Source organism: Pseudorca crassidens, chromosome 19 (assembly GCF_039906515.1).
Source record: "Pseudorca crassidens isolate mPseCra1 chromosome 19, mPseCra1.hap1, whole genome shotgun sequence".
Lineage (NCBI taxonomy): Eukaryota > Metazoa > Chordata > Mammalia > Artiodactyla > Delphinidae > Pseudorca > Pseudorca crassidens.
In genome coordinates, this window is record NC_090314.1 from 47,275,972 (window position 1) to 47,293,413 (window position 17,442).

The 17,442-nt window shown below is 55.6% G+C and overlaps 1 protein-coding gene across 3 annotated transcripts in view; it reads right to left on the reverse strand.

Annotated features, from left to right (window-relative positions):
- Positions 1-53: 53 nt before the first annotated feature.
- The window catches only part of MAP3K14 (mitogen-activated protein kinase kinase kinase 14), a 43,080-nt gene continuing 25,691 nt past the window's right edge, over positions 54-17,442 (reverse strand). For 2 of the 3 annotated variants that reach the window (XM_067715994.1, XM_067715995.1), the window contains 13 exons: positions 16,948-17,158; positions 16,206-16,826; positions 15,497-15,634; positions 9,561-9,690; positions 8,978-9,109; positions 8,428-8,532; positions 6,960-7,123; positions 6,329-6,479; positions 4,175-4,564; positions 3,904-4,010; positions 3,324-3,468; positions 2,054-2,154; positions 54-1,691 (listed from right to left, as the gene is read on the reverse strand). In XM_067715994.1, the coding sequence (XP_067572095.1) occupies positions 1,527-1,691; positions 2,054-2,154; positions 3,324-3,468; positions 3,904-4,010; positions 4,175-4,564; positions 6,329-6,479; positions 6,960-7,123; positions 8,428-8,532; positions 8,978-9,109; positions 9,561-9,690; positions 15,497-15,634; positions 16,206-16,826; positions 16,948-17,158 (2,560 nt within the window). In that variant the 3' untranslated portion in view covers positions 54-1,526. The remainder of the gene's footprint in view (positions 1,692-2,053; positions 2,155-3,323; positions 3,469-3,903; positions 4,011-4,174; positions 4,565-6,328; positions 6,480-6,959; positions 7,124-8,427; positions 8,533-8,977; positions 9,110-9,560; positions 9,691-15,496; positions 15,635-16,205; positions 16,827-16,947; positions 17,159-17,442) is intronic. The other variant, XM_067715996.1, reaches the window with a different exon arrangement.

The window sequence follows — 17,442 nt, forward strand, 5'->3', positions numbered from 1 at the left end:
GATGTGAGGTTCAGCACACAGGCAGGCGCGAGTGGAGACAACCGTGGCCCAAACACACTTATTACCTCAAACTTTATTGCCCACGAGGAGTTCTCTACCGTCTCAACTCTGCAGGACCAAGGCTGCAGTTCTTCATGCATGGGGGGGCCGGGGGTCTCTCCCTGGGGAGCAGCATGGCTCAATGTGGAGAGCTGGGCAGAGGCCACCTTGGCAAAACGTGGGGATGAGCTTCTCCCCAGATGGAACCTCAGGGGACATCCCCTCACCCCACAACAATTCACAGTTGATTAATGCTACATGAGTGCTGATCAGCTCCCCCGGAAAGAAGAGGCTGGGTTGGGGTGATGGTAGGGGGTGCTCACCTTAAAGAAACCTGAAGGAGGTTTGAGGGGTCACGTGCATGGAGAAGGGTCAAGAGCTGAGTCCCTTCACCCCATCTCCTGGCCTGCTTGTGCTCATGCAGAACCGCTGGCCTGCCCTCCTGGAGGGCAGCCATGAAAGTGCTTGAGGTCATCAGAGTGCAAAGTGCAGCTGGCAGTGCCCCCAAGACCAGGGGCAGCAGGACCAGTGAGTGTCTCGGGAAGCTCACGTGAGGCTGTTGAGAGCCGTGGCCTGGGTAACAGTAGCACCTGCATCTGCCGCCTTCTCTCGAGTCTATCGTGCTCTGTCCTCAGACGGTTCCCGTCAGGTAGGTCTCATGTCGCCCTTCGCTACTACAGATGAGGGAGCTGAGTGCCAGCTGCGCAGGGGCGGTGCTGGGCCTGCGGTTGGGGCTCGGGGCCTGCTGCTCCGGGGAAGACTCGTGGCCAGCAGCGAAGGGGCATGTGCTTAGGGACTGAGAACCACGTCACTCGAACGCCTTCTCTGGTCCTTGCTGAAGCTGAGCTCAGCTCAGGGCCTGGGTTGCGGCTCCCTGAGAAGTGTGGTGTTTTCTCCCAGGGAGACCCCCAGTGTCAGGCATTCCTCCCTCCCTGACCTGGTCTGAAAAACACCTAGAGATAGAAGGGGGCCTGATGGCCAGGCAAGGCCGGCCAAGGGCGTCAGAGGGCCCCCTCCATTAACCCAAGGGTAGGCACACCTGCTGCCCCAGTCCTGTACTGGGCCTGGGGGTAGGTCATTAGATGCTCATACCTGCCTGGAACCCGAGGGAGGGGCTCACCCACCTCTCTGGGACCTGGGCCGGAAGCCACTCTCCCCTGACTGCCAGCAAGTGGTCACTGATCCTAATGGGTCAGGCCAGCTTGTCAGGACCAAGGCAGAGAAGACCCTCTTTGTTCCCCATGGGAAGAGGCCTCCTGTCTTCCTCCTCCTCCTCCTCATGTGGGCTCAGGAAGGACACAGGTGGGAGATCCTGGGAGGTGTTCTGCTAGCCCCACCTCACTGCTGCCAGCCCCTGGTCCCACCGCTGAGCCACAAGCTGGCAGGCCCCTGGGAGCAGGCAGGCTGAGCCTGTGTCTCGGGGGCAGCGCTGAGCACCGAGAAGGAAGGTCACTTCTGGCCAAGTGGAGCCAGTGGTGGAAGGCTGGTTAGGGCCTGTTCTCCAGCTGGCCATGCTTGACCCTCCAGCTCCAGGCGAAGCTGCCGTCAGGGGCCAGGGTGCACTGCAGGTCGATGCCCGAGTCCGGCACCTCCATGTCGTAGCGCACGGGCTGCCCGTCCTTGGTCACCAAGCTGAAGGCTGAGGCTGGGATCTGCGGGCAGAGCAAACGAATGGGTCTGAGAGTGGCAAGGGGCACCGAAGGTTCCTAGAAGTGCGGTGCTGACGGCCTTCTGCTGTGCTGGCAGACACCTCCCTCCAGCCGAGTAGGCAGCCCTGAGGTATCAGCTGCCTTTCCTTCTGGAACACTTGCAGAACCTCTCCTGGCCCAAGTGTGGATCCTGAGGACCCTTCAATCACCACGGCCAGTCTTGCCCTGGGACCCCAGGAGACATCTGGGGCCAGCTATTTCCTCTGGTGCCATTTCTACTTATTCAAAAGCCTCCTTCCTGGAGGACTGGGCTAGGTGCACTGGGTTCTGGGGCTCTGCCCCTAAGCGTGTACCTGCCCCCTTACCTGGCTGCTGATGCCGGTTGCGATGTCTCCCACCTTGACCCGGTGGAATTCCCGGATGTGCAGGTGTTCGCCATTGAGAGACTGTATTTGGACTTTCACACCTAGAAGGCAGGTAAGGTGACCGTCAGGGGAGTGGCTGCTAGCTCCCTAAGGCGCCCTGTGTAGGGGGAAGCAGGGTGGCTGTGGGGAAGCTGCAGAGATGACATGGAGGATGGAGTGGCTGCAATGTTATACCCCTGCTAGCTCTTACTGGCCATTTCCTGTCAACACCAGGAATTTGGCCTGCACAGTGCAAATATCTAGGGTTGGCTCCTGTGGGGAAGTAGTATTTCAACTTACAAAGCAGAAAGGAACTGGAAACAAAGATTCTTAGATTGTGGGCAAATTAGATTTTAAGTCCCTGAGGTGGAGCGGCCTGTGGCCAGGCATGGGGGCTTGATGCCATGAGTCTCACTGTCCCCAGGGAACCGTAAGCTGATGAAACCCTCATTCTATCAAAATCACAACATGACCTCTGCAACCATGCTTGAAAACAGAGTTCTACATATGTTGTCCTTCTCATCTTCTGACTTCAAATGTCAGAGGAGGATCTCAGCAAACCTACTACTGAGTTTTTTTTTTTTAACATTTATTTATTTTTGGCTGCGTTGGGTCTTTGTAGCTGTGCACGGGCTTTCTCTAGTTGCGGAGAGCAGTGGCTACTCTTCGTTGCAGTGCGCAGGCTTCTCATTGCGGTGGCTTCTCTTGCTGCGGAGCACGGGCTCTTGGTGCATGGGCTTCAGTAGTTGTGGCTCATGGGCTCTAGAGCTCAGACTCAGTAGTTGTGGCGCACGGGCTTTGTTGCTCTGTGGCATGTGGGATCTTCCCGGACCAGGGCTCAAACCCGTGTCCCCTGCACTGGCAGGCGGATTCTTAACCACTGTACCACGAGGGAAGCCCCTATTGCTGACCTCTTGATTAAAACGCTCATGGGGTCCCATTCTTCCTTTTCCCTTTAGAAGACATTAATCGCTCAGCTTTGGGACTCCAGGCCAGGAAAGACTGCTCTCTGCCCCAAGCTAGAGGCCTTCTGGGACTCTATCAACTGCTCACAAGGGGCAATGGTCCTTGACTGCCCCATGAGGAAAGGCTCTGGGTGATCAGAGCCTTTACTCTAAACCAACTTAATGGCCAGGTACCTCAGATTCTGGGTGCCAGGTGCCTTCCTCTCCCTTCCCCACTGTGCCCCACTCTCAGACTCCCCAGTCCCAGGCGGATCAGGGGACTGTACCGTTGAAATAGCTCGGCGTGTCGGTGGGCCGCCCCCGGGCCAGCACCATGTTCCAGCTGGAGCTGCGGGCCTCCGCCTGGCTGCCCCACGAGTGCACGCCGGAACTCAGGGTGTCCCGCGAGCTCTGAGAGGCCTTGGACGGGTTCTGAAACAGAAGTGGGCACAGACTCAGGCCCCCGGGGCTCAGGGAACCATCTCTGGCTTTGGTCTGATTTGGCGAGGAAGTGCCCATGTCCTAGGCTGGAGCGTGGCTCTCCTGAGCATTGGGGCTCAGCACAGGGCTGAGCTCCTGAGGGGCCCTTGGGCTGGAGGAGGGTGAACAGTAATTCTATGGGCACCAAAGCCAAGCCTTTCCCCTCACTATCCTAGTAGCCAAACCAGTCCCTAATTCCCGGGTGTGTTGGAGATGGACCGTCTCATTCTGAGAAACCAGGACCCCTGCCCCAGTGAGGACCCCTCCCAGAAGGAACGGGCACCCCTGTCACCTGCCCTTTACCCACTACTTGCACATGGCCCCTTCACTGGCCGGACACAGAGCCACCTGCCCTGTGCCCCGGCTCCTGGCCCACGGCCGACTCACCTTCTCACTGTCATCTGACAGGGAGAGGCTGTCGACGCTGAGGCATGACAGGATTTGCTCCTGTTCCTCCAAAGAAAACGGCTGCGACAGGCTGTTCAGAAATAATTCTGCAGAGAAAGGCAGAAGACCTTGTGAAAGACTGGGAGGGTCCGGCTGTGCCGTCGGCGTTCTTCTGCACAGATTGCTGACCCTGGGGAAGAGGACGAAGCCCAGGCCTTGGTGCAGGGCCCAGGCCAGTGCTCAGGGACCTGGATGCCGTGGCTGCCCGTACCTATTTCCAGCTGTTGCAGCTCTTGCTCGGGGAAGGTTGCCTTCCGCTCTGGTGAGCTGGAGTTCTTGGCTGGGGCCGGATCCAGGGAGGACAGAGCCAGTGGTTCCCACGTCCTGGACTCTTCTTTGCCCCAGTGCAGGCTGGGAGACTTGTTCTGCTCTGGGGGCTCTGGGGGTGGAGGAGGCTGGAGCTTAGGGGCCCCGCCTGCTGCATCCTCAGCTGGCTGGGGCCCCGGGTCCCCTGGTGAGAGCTCCCCTGGCGACAGCTCCACTGGCGGGGCACGTAGGGTCTGGTGAGGGTGCCCTTGGCTTGACGGTGGGTGGGCTTGGAGTGGCGGCGGATGTCTTGGTTCTTTGTACTCTCCCCTCCAAGGGCTCCTCAGACCTCCCACTACAAAACAGAGAGCACACGTGGTGAGGTGGAAATGGGCCAGGCCAGGTGGCCTTTCCTGAGCAGAAGAGGGCCAGAAGCGGGCAGTGAGAGTGGCCTTTTGCCCGGCCAGGACATGACTTCGGAGGGCAGTGTGTGGTCTCCAGAGGAGGCCTCTTCCGTAAGATGGCCCTGATGATGGGACTACGACAGTATTTCTTTTATTCCATTTTCCTCCTAGGTAACAACTGCAAATTTAAAAATTACAGAATTGGCTCCAGAGAAGGACTTTGTTAATATTAATAGTAAAGAGAAGATTTAAAAATAGCTCTGGGGTAATGCCAACTCACAGTTCCCAGGCGAATGGGCCTCGCTGACCCTCCGTCTCTCTTACCCCTCCCTTCCCGATAGTCAGTGCTTCCTGAAGACACCATTCCTCTGGAGTGGAAGGCAATTCAGCCCTGGGGCCATTACAACTACCATCTAGGTTTGGCGTCAGGGGGCTCTGCAAGGTCTCTCTTCTGTTTTACTTATTCCCTTTTGTTCCCATAACCACTGTCTCTCCCTTGCCACCCCCTACCCCGCCCCCGGCTGATGTTCTCTTATGTTCAACATGTCATTTTCGGTTTGATCGAATTCTTGCAAAGCATGTGTTATTTTTATTTATCAATTTTTTTAAATACATTTATTTTATTTTTGGCTGCATTGGGTCTTTGTTGCTGCGCGTGGGCCTTTTCTCTAGTTGTGGCGAGCGGGGGCTACGCTCCGTTGCGGTGTGCGGGCTTCTCATTGCGGTGGCTTCTCTTGTTGCGGAGCACGGGCTCTAGGCGTGTGGGCTTCAGTAGGTGTGGCACGCGGGCTCAGCCGTTGTGGCTCAGTAGTTGTGGCACGCGGGCTCTAGAGTGCGGGCTCAGTAGTTGTGGCGCACGGGCTTAGATGCTCCGCGGCATGTGGGATCTTCCCGGACCAGGGCTCAAACCCACGTCCCCCGCATTGGCAGGCGGATTCTTAACCACTGCGCCACCAGGGAAGCCCTATTTATCAATTTTTAATTTCCAGAAAAGGCACTGTGTTCTAGGCCTTGCTCTGTTGGTCCTCTTTGCAGCCAGCACTGCGGCTTGAAGATCCAGTCAGGTTGCCCCGTGAGCAGAGTTGCTTTAATTGCTGTGAGCGCTGCGTGGAGCATCCTCCACCCCCCACCCCCACCTTTGGCCTCTCCAAGCTCCCAGGGAGGGACACCCGACTCCCCTCCCACAAACGACACTGCAGCGTGCATCCGCAGGCGTGTCCCCTTATGGATCTGGGCAGAGTTTCTTTGGCGGTGCGCCCTGGAGTGGGGTGCTGGGTCCCGGGTCTGCAGACGTCTGCCGGAGTGCTGCCAGGTGCTCTCCAGCAGAGCGCAAAGGCCACTGTCCCTCATCCCCACCAACACTTGGCGTGACACCAACTTCCTGATTTTCCCCACACAAATGGCTAGAAAGTGATACCTGGCTTTATTTCACATTCTCTGATACTGAGTTCAAGCCTCCCTTTATACGTTGTAACCCCTTGCCCCATCTCTGAGCACAGCCTCTGCATCAAGACACAGTACTAAGCACAGTACAAGGCACAGTACTAAGCACTTCGACTCACGTGACCTCAGTCTCCCTAACAAGCCTGAGGTTGGTGTCAGGCCCATGCTCTAGACGGGGGAACCAAGGCTCTGAGAGGCTGAGTACCTTGCTCTTGGCCACTACACGACCCCGCCGCCTCTCTCGCCCCCTGCAGCCAGCATGGGGCTCTTACCATGCTGCAGCGCCAGGCTGACCTTCCCCCCCAGCTCTGCGGCAGACGCTCGGTGGACAGGCTCTTTCCTGAGCCCTTCCTGGATGGCCTGGGCTGTGAGGGGGGCACAGGAGGGCGGGATCTCCCTCACAGGCGGAGGCTCGCTGGCAATCTGGGGGTCAAAAGGCAACATATGAGGCCCGCCTCCCCGTCACTTCCTGGCCCCTGGCTTTCTGTTCTTGCTCCTCCCCACTCTCCCCTGCCCTGCTGTGCTGGGGTCGGTCACAAGGACCAGAGTGGCCTGGTCTAGAGTGAGGGCTGGGACTGTTCCAAGAAAAGGTAGGACAGCACAGAGCCGGGGGGTGAGGCACCCATGACCCCCAGGCCCAGCCTGTCAGGAGGCAGGCAGAGGTGGCCCGGGGTGTGGACGCAAGAGAGCCCTGAACCATGGACCCAAGAAGACCCCTCACCTAGGATCTGCCCTTGGACCCTCAGATTCCAGTAGCCAAGTATTTTAGTCAGGATCCCACACTTATGATGAGGCCTCTGCTTGCTCCCATCTGCCACTGAAGAGCGGCCCAAACGGGAGGCCACATCAAGCCTGCAGCCCGGGCCCGCGGCCCTGCTGGCGGCCCCAGGCGCTGTCACGGACCTTGAGGCACAGTGGCCCTCGGAAGTACTGGGTCCAAGGGTGGCAGCCATTGAGCATGTGCAGCATCATGCAGCAGCTGCTCCAGACGTCCACCTTGGCGTCACAGGGCTTGCCCATCACCACCTCTGGCGCCATGTGGGTCTCAGTCCCGGGGATGTAGTCCCCTGAGAAGGTGAGGAGAGACAGAAGAGGCAACTGTGAACTCTGACGGGCAGAAGCCTCGGCAATGACCACCCGAGTCAATTCCTGAAACACCCTGACTGTCTCAGAGTACTTTAAACAGAGATAGAGCCTCCAGATCAAACTTGCTGGGGCTGGGCCAAGTCGGGGATTGTGCTGGGGACTAGGACAAAGAATATATCATCCAAAACACGGGCTCTGCCCGTGGACCAAACCCTTAAAGTGCTTTCCCAAAAGCGGGGAGGGGCCTAGACACTGGAAATTCGGTTGTAGGAGACTGATTAGTGGTATGATGTTCCTAAAATGTAGGTTAAAAAAAAAACAAAAAGGAAAAAGAAAACTTATATGCATAAAAGACTAGAAAGATTGATGCCAGATGTGAACAGTATTTTTTTCCAGCGGTTTGTAGTTTTGCTTAGCTTGACTTTCTGCAAAAGATATTAGAAAAGATATTTTTGTAATAAGAAGAAAACACTAGAGTTATTTCAGAGTGGAGGGCAGGTGTCCGTGTGCAATTTACATCTTCAGAATTCCCAACAGTCCTTTAACAACAAAGAGTCACTTCTAAAAGACTGTTTTTCCTTTGGTCAAAATGAAATAATTTTATGCTAATGCTATAAATAAAAAAGCAGGGCACAAAATCGTGTTATAATGGCCTTAACTATGTACGGCAAAAAAAAGACCTGGAGGGAATTATCTAAAATATTCATGATTATCTCTCTAGGCAAGAAGAATGGTGAGAATTCTTTTTTCCTCCCCTTCCATACCACTTAACACTGTAGTCACCAAATATTTTACAGTGGGTATGGATTATTTTGATAACCAGAAGAATGTAAGTTAAAAACAGGGATTTCTTCAGCTACTGAGCCCCAGCCCCTTGGTCAGCCTTCCCATTTTGCTTTCAGAAACTGTGCTCTCAGAGACACAGGAGGGCTGAGGTCGCAGGCTGGGAGCACAGCTCCCCAGGAAAGGTTGGACGAGAGGGGTGGAGTTCTGGGGGCTCTGAGGTAGGAGACCTGGGGACCTCGGGCGAGGCACCCAGCCTTTCTGTTCCCCTCCCTGTATAACAGGAACAGCAGAAACACGCACCTGATGTGCATCATTGCATTTAAGCCTAACAACAAAAGCCTCATAACCTAGGGCTGCTGTGGGGCTGAAGCATCCTGGTGGACCTAAAGTGCTCACATCTCTGATTGCCATTAAGGAAGTACAGAAGGCACATGGCTAATGCGTAGTAAAGGCTACTGGCTATTATCATTGTGGGGAGCGGTGGCGGGGAGGGGCGTACCTGTGAGCAAAGACTTCCCCAGGCCATCGGGTTGAAGGCACACAGCATGGCCAAAGTCGCAGAGGGCTGCGTGGCTCCCATCGCTGGACAGGAGCACATTGTCGGCTGCCAGGCCACCCCCGGGAAGAAGAGGAACAGGTGAGTCACCAAGGGCCCCAGCCCAATATGCGCCTCCGGCGAGGCGACTTTCTGGCTGACCCTGCATGGCACCTGCTGCTTCTGATTAGTTTCATTAGTCATGGAGGGAGGGAGGAGGGAATCAGTTCAGCCTGGAGGCAGGCAGCAGGCAGGATCTCTGAGGTTGAGGGGACAGTGCCACTCAGCTCTGCTGTCCCCACCCTCCCCCAGTGGTCACCAGTGCGGTAGGAGCTTGATCTGCTGTTCTCTGTGGGCATCACCCACTGGAAACTACAGTGCCAGGCTGAGGGCTGGGAGAACACACTTCCCCTTCCTACTGGAGCAGGCCCAGAAGACCTGGGAGGAAACCAGGCAGGGTGGGGTGAGGAAGGAGCCCCACGGGGACCAGGGCCACAGGCGCCCTGAGCCTTACCTTTCACATCTCCGTGTAGAATCCTTCGGGTATGGAGGTATTCCAGCCCTTCCAGAGCCTGGCCCAGGTAATAAAGGGCCCGGTCCTCCGGCAGGCAGCCCCTCTGCTTTATGAGCTGGCCCAGCGAGCCACCTAGGAGACCAATGGCTAGTCTTTACATGGGGCTTTTCCAGGCCTGCAAGCCAGCCAAGGGCAAGGGCCTCCGAAGGGCAGGTGGTAGAAAGCAGGCCTTTCTTGCTCATGTCACAGGGTCAAGAGAGTAAAAACGGATTGACTGGGCTTCCCTGGTGGCGCAGTGGTTGGGAGTCTGCCTGCCGATGCAGGGGACGCGGGTTCGTGCCCCGGTCCGGGAGGATCCCACATGCCGCGGAGCGGCTGGGCCCATGAGCCATGGCCGCTAAGCCTGCGCATCCGGAGCCTGTGCTCCGCAGCGGGAGAGGCCACGACAGTGAGAGGCTCACGTACCGCAAAAAAACAAAACAAAAAACCGGACTGACTGGGGACGAGGGTCAACCTGGGCAAGACTCGGGGAAACCCTTGGCTCTGAATGTGGAGGGAGAAGGAGCGGCGGCTGGCTCCTTACCTTCTAGAAGCTCCATGAAGATGTTGACCCAAGGACCTTCCTTCACAGCTCCATACAAAGGGACGATTCTGGGTGAGGTCAATCCCGCACATGCCATCAACTCCTCAGCCCGAAACACTTCAACTCGCACCTGGAAGGGCCCAGAGGTGGGTGTGAATCAGGGTGACGGACCAGGGCTGTTTCCCTGGCATCCTGTCAGGACCCTTGAAGCTCCCTGCACAGAGGCCGCTGATGTTCCCGGTGACGATTCTGAGGCCAGGCAGGGGCCCTAGTGGGCCTACTGGACCCTTAGAGACTAAACTGTGCCCCCTGGGGGTCGGAGTCAACGCCTAGCACTTGATTAAAGTTCTTCAGTGCTGATGCCTATGGAAATATAGTCACAAAAACTACAATCCTTATCCAGGCCCCTGGCATGCTGCCCACCCTCAGAGATCTGCCAAACACAGAACTTTCTTTTCCCCAGCCCAAATGTCTGGACAGTTTCTAGGTCATGGGACATTTTCTGTATCAACATCCACTTCTACTCCTAAGATGCTGGGCTTCTGTAGCCAGAGTTGATGCGGCCAAGATTCTGCCTCTGTCAGTGCCCCTGGACCCTCAGCATCCTTCTCAGCACTTATTATTTGCTCATAATTATTTGCCTTTTCCCCTGAGGGCTAAAATGTCCATGTGGATGGGGTAGTGCTTGTTTACTCTGTTTGCAGCTGTTTCCCCAGAATCTGGGCATAGGAGAGGATTCTCCTGTGGGGAGGGGTTTGGCCAAGGCCCCTCTTACAGGGGCCTGGCAGGCCAGGGACCACCCACTCCTTTCTTCAGGGACCAGCATGACATGGAGGGAAGAAATAGGCCTTGGATACAAACATCCTGGGCTGAGACCCTGGCCCGGCCATTTCCAGAGGTAGATCACTTCCCCCAAGCTATGTGCCTCCAAATGTGAACGGTGGGGACAGTGGCATCTGCTCCAGGGTCGAGTGGGGGTCTGGAGGGGTGATAACCAGCACCAGGCCTGGCAACTAGTGGGTGCTCAGGAAATGCCAGTTCCCCGCCTCCTCCCTCCAGCTCAAATAAGAGCAGCTTACTAAATGCTTACACTTGCTAACACAGACTTGTCCTTTCCGGCTGCAGCTGGTTCTCATGTCAGCCCTGAGAAGCGCCACCAGGGGGCACGAGTGGTAACAAAACCAGCCTGGAAGCCGTCAGTCAGGGCCTCTGGCAGTTTTCTTCCGAGACCTGCGGACTTGTACAGCTTTTGGACTTTAGCCTATCAGTGGAAAATGTCCCTCTTCTGGTTACTTGCAGAATATCTGGTTTGGTTAATCAACTCACATGAACTTTGACTCCCTGTCAGTGTTTCCAGCTCTGAACCTGAGTTGGAACTAATTCACCAACCGGACTGGTATTAGCAAACGTCTTTAACCCTACTGTTCCCGAACTGTGGGGTGAAGCGCCCTGGGGCACCGCAGAGAACTTGGAAGGGGGCTACAGGGTATTCTGCATTTGAGGGAAACAGCAACGATTGACATCTGGGGACACCACACAAACTACTAGCGTGAGACAGTTCAGTTTCAACGATCGAACTGCATTCTTTTGATGATATATCTTTATGAAGCTAGGTTTTTGGAGGCTGTTGTGACAGAAAGGTACTTCAGGGGGATAATGTGGAGCAGGAGATGAAAGTGACAGTGTCCAGTGATTTCTGAGTTGGAGAAGCTGTGCCTGCCCAACAAGGCATGCATCCCGTTAGTAAATAACGCTTGTTTAAGAGCAAAATTTATCTCTCAGTTTATGTGTGTTGTTATTCAAATGGCTACTAGGTTATTAGGATAAAGACTTATTATTTGACCCAATTATTTAATAAATGGAACTGGTCAGTACTTGTTTTGGCCTGGAGCACCTTGAAAAAATGACTGAGACATTAAGGGTTGTGAACCAAGGAAGTCTGAGAGCCTCGGCTTTAACTGTGAAGAAATCCGTAAGTCCTCTGGAGTGTCCCAGGAATATTAAAACCCTTCCCAACCACCCAGATCAGAGGGGGTTGGAAGGGACACTTCAAAACACAAGGCGCGTTAGAAGGCTGGGCCAGCCCCAGGGAGAGCAGGCTGAAAGGGCGGTCCCAAGGGAGAAATGACGGCCTCCTGGTCCAGGCCAGCTGCCCGTCCGGCCACCTCTCCTCCCTGGACTTCAGTGTCTGTGTCTGTCAAGTGAAGGCTGGACTCTGATGAGGATGTTAATTAATGAGGACTAATGTTTAATGCCCACTTAACACGTGCCAGGTACTGTGCTCAGCACTTCATAAGCATTAGTCGTTTACATCTTACGATAGCTTAGGAGGTGATATCATCTCATTTTACAGACAAGGAAGCTGAAGACTGGACCAGTAATCTGCTCAAGGTCACTGGATATAAAGTAGCAAAGCTGGGATTTTGGTGGGGGAAGCCTGACTCCAGAGCTCCCAGCTACCCCACCTCGCTGAAGGCCCTTCCAGGTATATTAGCTTTTACATCTGGGACGTTTTTACCTACGTTCAGGCACGCGCCTACCCAGGTGGAAACATGGTCAGCAATCACCTAACTGCCAAATCCACAAGCCCCTTCCCTCTGCTTAACTGCCTGCACGCTTTACACTGCGGATCGCTTTTTCCTTCTTGAAACTTTCCCTCTTGTTTTCTTTAGTATTCGTATCCATTTTATTTCATCGGTAAAAAAGGGAGTAACAGCAACTCTAATAAGTTCTTTTAAAGATCCCAGGAACATAAATATGTGAAGGTGACTCACACAGTATTTGGCACCTAGCTTTCCACCTTATTTCGCCATCACCATCGAGATATTCTCCCCTCGGTCCTTGTTCTGATTTCCTTCTCAACACTTGTCCTGGCTGACTTTACCATGTCCCCGGCTGATGGCTGCTTCTACCACCGTTACACCATGTAAGTGTCCACCCCCCATTACAATCTGAGCTCCTTCAGGTCAGGCGTGTGGATTCCACACCTCTGTCTCCCTGGCACAGCGTCTGGCACAGAACAGGTGCTTGGTAACAACAGCTGGCTGGACTTGGCCAAGGCCACACTACCCCAGATCAGGGCAGAGGCAAAAGGAGGCTCCCAGAACTCCATGCTCGAGCCAGATGTTCTCAAACGCACAGTTCTTAACCCTCTTTGAGCCACAGACCCCTTTGAAAATCTAATAAATAAAAAATGTGTGTGTGTCCACACTTGCCACACACATACACACTTTAGAATAAAGTTCCAGGAATTCATGGATCTTATGACTTCATAAGTCTTAAGACTTCACTGACTAGGTTAAGAACTTACACACTGGCTGTTAAAAAGCACTGGACAGGGCTTCCCTGGTGGCGCAGTGGTTGAGAGTCCGCCTGCCGATGCAGGGGACGCGGGTTCATGCCCCGGTCCCGGAGGATCCCACATGCTGCGAAGCGGCTGGGCCCGTGAGCCATGGCCGCTGAGCCTGCGCGTCCGGAGCCTGTGCTCCGCAACGGGAGAGGCCACAACGGTGAGAGGCCCGCGTACCGCAAAAAAAAAAAAAAAACAACAAAGCACTGGACAGATGTATATGTACCGATAAGGAAATCTATCCATGATACACTATTACATGAAAAAACATGGTACAGAACAACAAATGAGTGCAATCTCATTTCAATAAAAGAAACAACTACATGTTTATATATGCGTAACAAGTCTAAAAAAGATTTATGTCAAAGGCTGGTTACCTCAGAAGGGGACTGGGCAACAGAGGGACTTCTGCTTTTTGGGTATCATTCTTTTACAATGAGCCTCAATTAATTTGAAATTAAAAGTAAGCTCAAACAAAACCCTAACCCCACCCCCACCCCCACCCCCAAACCCTACATTAAGCCCTGGACTTGTGACCAATCAACATCTGACCTGGGGCCATGAATGTTCTAGAAGGAGGGCCAATGGGGTGCTGATGTCACCACAGGATACTCCACATCCTGGATCCTCCCTAGGGAGCGTCAGAGGGTGTGCAGACTTGCTCTGACCCCCTGTGCGGCTTGACCTCTGATCCTTGGTCCCCACCCTCCACCCCTACCCGCTAGCAGGGAACTGTTTCTGAGATCTTCCAGCTGAAATCGCTAAAGGACACTACTGCCTCCCCTACCCCGCTGCCCTGGAGAGAAAGGAGGGGTGGTCTGCCCGACCAAAGGCAGCTGTGTGAGCTGCCAAAAGCCAGCCCCGCTAAGATCCTGGATGGGGGAGGCGGAGCTCTGAGAAGGGCTGGCTCTGGGGGGCTGGGGCAGCAGCTCTGGGGCTGGCAAGTCCGTGCCTTGTGCCTGGAGCTTGTCCGACTGCCTTGGGGAGGTGAGAAATGGAGTCTCTGTCCTCTTCTACTATATTAGGGTTGTTTACCTTGTTGCCTGGGACTCTGAGAACCTCAGCAGGGGAACAGCTGAGGAGCCTGGTGACTAAGCTCCCCAGCATGGGCGCTCATCTCCAGGACACTTCACACTCTCTTGCCCTCCTCCCACCCGCCTCTCAGGAGGAACAGCTGAGCCTTCTCCGGTGGCCTGGGGAGGGGACTGCAGCTGAGGAGGTCAGGCACGTGGCCTTGGCATCCCAGCGAAAGATGATGACCCGTGCTGGCAAGAACTAAGCATGTGTTTTGGCCGGTGGGGGTGGGCAGGGGTGGAGCTGGCTTATTTGACACAGTAGGTCTGAAGCTTGGGGTAATACCTACGGATAGTCCCCTCTCTCATCCCATCACCCCGAGGCCCAAACTTTAGAACTCTAACACCTGGTCACACACAAGCCAGGGAAGCCAGGTTTACTCACAACACAATCTGTACCATCTCCCCTTAAAGTCACAGGCACCCAAGACAGTGGCGGCAGCAGTGCCTACTCTGCGTGGGGCCTGAGTGGGATGCACCTGCCTGGGCTGGCTGTTTGGTCCCTTTCCTTTTGGGGATCAGAGTGTCCTTGACAAAAGCCATTTGAAAGCAAGGTCCATCTTTGAATTAGCTTATTTCACGCTGCCCAAGGGCCAAGGAAATGGCCCATGGAAATGTTTCTGATTTCCACCTTAGGAAGTCCTTGGTGCTAGCCCTCAGGCTGAGTTGGGGTCAAGGACAAGGTGGCTTCTAGTCAAGGTGAGAGGAGAGGAGAGGAGGAGAAATGGTATCTGAAGGAGAGCACGACTGACACCCTCAAGGACTGCTAGGCCTGGGCAGTGTGATCTGACAGAAGGAGGCCTCAGTTCCAGGCCCAGCTGTGCAGCTGTGGGCAAGGTGCAGACCCTCTCTGGTCTCCAGTTCTAACATCAGTGAGACGAGGGAGTGGGAGAGGTGACTCAGGCCTCTGCCTCTAATCAAAATCCTAGAAGCATGAGTTTTCCTCCCCTGTCCCTTCCCGAAGAGAGGTTCAAAGCCAAACTCTACAGTCAGACAAGCCTGGGGCTTCTTGCTAAGTCTCGTTTCCTCATGTCCATCTCGCAGGACCTAGTACCTCCGGCCGACAGGAGGCAGAGCCCAAACTCAAGTCAGATCTGACTCCCAAGGTGCACGGCCTCCGTCGGGAAGCACCTGTTAGGTGGAGGCTATGCTCTTGCTATTACCTTCTGGTCCACTATGTAGTTGAGGGGTTTCAGCTGAACATGAATTTCATGACAATCCAACCATCTTCCAGGTTTTGATGTGCTCTAGGGGCCTGGCATCAGGAGTGGCCCAGGCTGTGCGCACACTCTCATGCTCCCTCACATACACGCACACCAAGTGTGGCACCCAGGCGGGGACACATGACCTGGACTGTCCCCTTCCAGCTCCAGCTGACCCAGGGCAGCCAGGATAGCCAGACGCCGTTAAAGAGTCAGACCCACGGCCTCCCTGTGCTAACCCTAAAAGGAAGCAGAGGGAACGCGACAGGCCTCCTGTCCGCCTTCCCTCCTCAGCCCCGGAGCCCGGCATACCTTTTTGACGGCACACTGGAAGCCGGTTTGCTTGTCCTCCATCCTGTGGACCTCTCCGAAGGAGCCTCTGCCCAGGCAGGGCTGGCGCGTGGCCCAGTGGATGTCCTCTCGGTACTCATAATCCACCGGCTTGAGTTTCTGGGGTTGGCGGGAGACAGAGGCCGGTTTCAGTGGCCAGGGCAGTGGAGGGACGAAGGGTTACAGTGAGGAAGGCTCTCCAACTGGTGGCCCTTGCCAGGCTGCTGGGCTGAGCCCTCGCATCCAAGAACACCAGCAGGTCTGAGGCAGGGCTCGGGGTCGGGGTGTGGGGACGGACCCAGAGAGGGGGTTGCAGGAGTCAGGCGAAGGCAAGGGGGAGCTTCACGGGCGGAGGCAAGCCGACCCTTGCGATGAGGAAACCTCCTCCCCAGACTTGTGATTGTGGGACAGGAACGGAATTGTCAACCGCCTTGACCATGAGAAAAAGTGCCTCAGGAGCTAAGTGGTAGAGGAAAGGGAAGGAAGTGAAGAGGGGCGGGGGACAAGGGACAGTGTGTCAGAGATGGACGGGATAACACCCAGAAATCTAAGTTTGGGAAAATCACATAACATTACACAGTGACCCAGGAAGAGAACTAGAGGAAAAGGGGAAGGGAAGGGGGGTAGTGAAGGTGGACGGCCCTGGAGGTGGAGGCGGTGGTAGGTGTACGTGTGTTTGGGGACTACTCGCCTCAATAAGCAGGACCCCCTCACTGTCCTCGGTTTCAGGGCTGGGCTCCCGAGGCTTGGAGCCCCCCACCAACCAGGTCTTGGCCAGGCTGGCCAGGCTGCGGGCCTGGCCGGAGCTCACGCTGCCTTGCAGAGCGTGCACGAGGTACTCCTCCATGGACAGCTTGTCACTCGAGCCATGCGACAGGCAGCTGGGCTTCACATGTGGGCCAGGCAGGGGCTTCTGGCCGTCTACACAGGCCAGTCTGCCCAGGGGAGGGCCGGGCAGGGGCTGCTGCCTGTCTACACAGTTTGCCAGTTTGCCTAGGAAGAAGGACTCTAAGGGGTGAGGTTTCCAGGGCTGGAGAGGGTGGAACGGGAAGGGGTGGGGCCGTCTGCTGTAGGGGAAGGGGTGCGCGGGCTGGGGCAGGGGGCCTACGTCCTGGGGGTGGTGGAGTTTCCACACGTGGTTTAGGCACTGCAGGGGGCTGATCAGTTTGTGGAGTTCCGGTCGAGGCAGCGCTGGCCGCAGGCCCTCCCCGAGTTTCTTAAACCAGAGATGGCCAAGGCCTGGCTCCTTCAGAGGCTTCGAGAACTGGGGGGTGTTTCTAACATACGGGGTACCTAGCGGAGACTCATCCTCCTGCGGGGGAAACACAGCTGTTAGGACATGGGGCTGGGGCCAAGGCACAGGTGCTGTTCCGAAGGCCCATGAGCCCAGGGGGCGCCCGGCACAGGGGTCTGGGCTTAGGGGGGGGTCTCACCTGAACCGGGACCGTGCAGCTCTCCTGCTCAGGGGTTCTAGGGAGGGGTCTGGCCAAGGCCACTCCTGCCTGAGCCAGGGACTTGGAGCTCTTCTTCTTGCGTTTCCTCCGGGCTTTGCTGCGACGCTTCCCCTTCCAACACACGCGGGCCATTTTGCCCTCGGTCGAGTGGGCCACATTGTTGGGGATTTGATCAAGACTCTCGGACTGGCTGTCAGCAAGGGGACACAGACACGCATTCTGAGTGTGAGGGGGCAGGGAGACAGAACGGCTCAGGTAGCTGCGGCTGGAGTCATACAGACCCGAGGTCAAATCCCAGCTTGGTCAGGACTTGTGTGAACGTGGGAAAGTTCCTAAGCCCCAAAGACCTTTAGGCTCCTCACTGATAAAATGGAGGTGGCATTTCCTGCCGGGCAGGGCGAAGATGGGGTTTAAATGAAATAGCTCATTTAAAAAGCCTGCCTCGGTGTCGGGCCCCACAGCAAGCTTCCGATC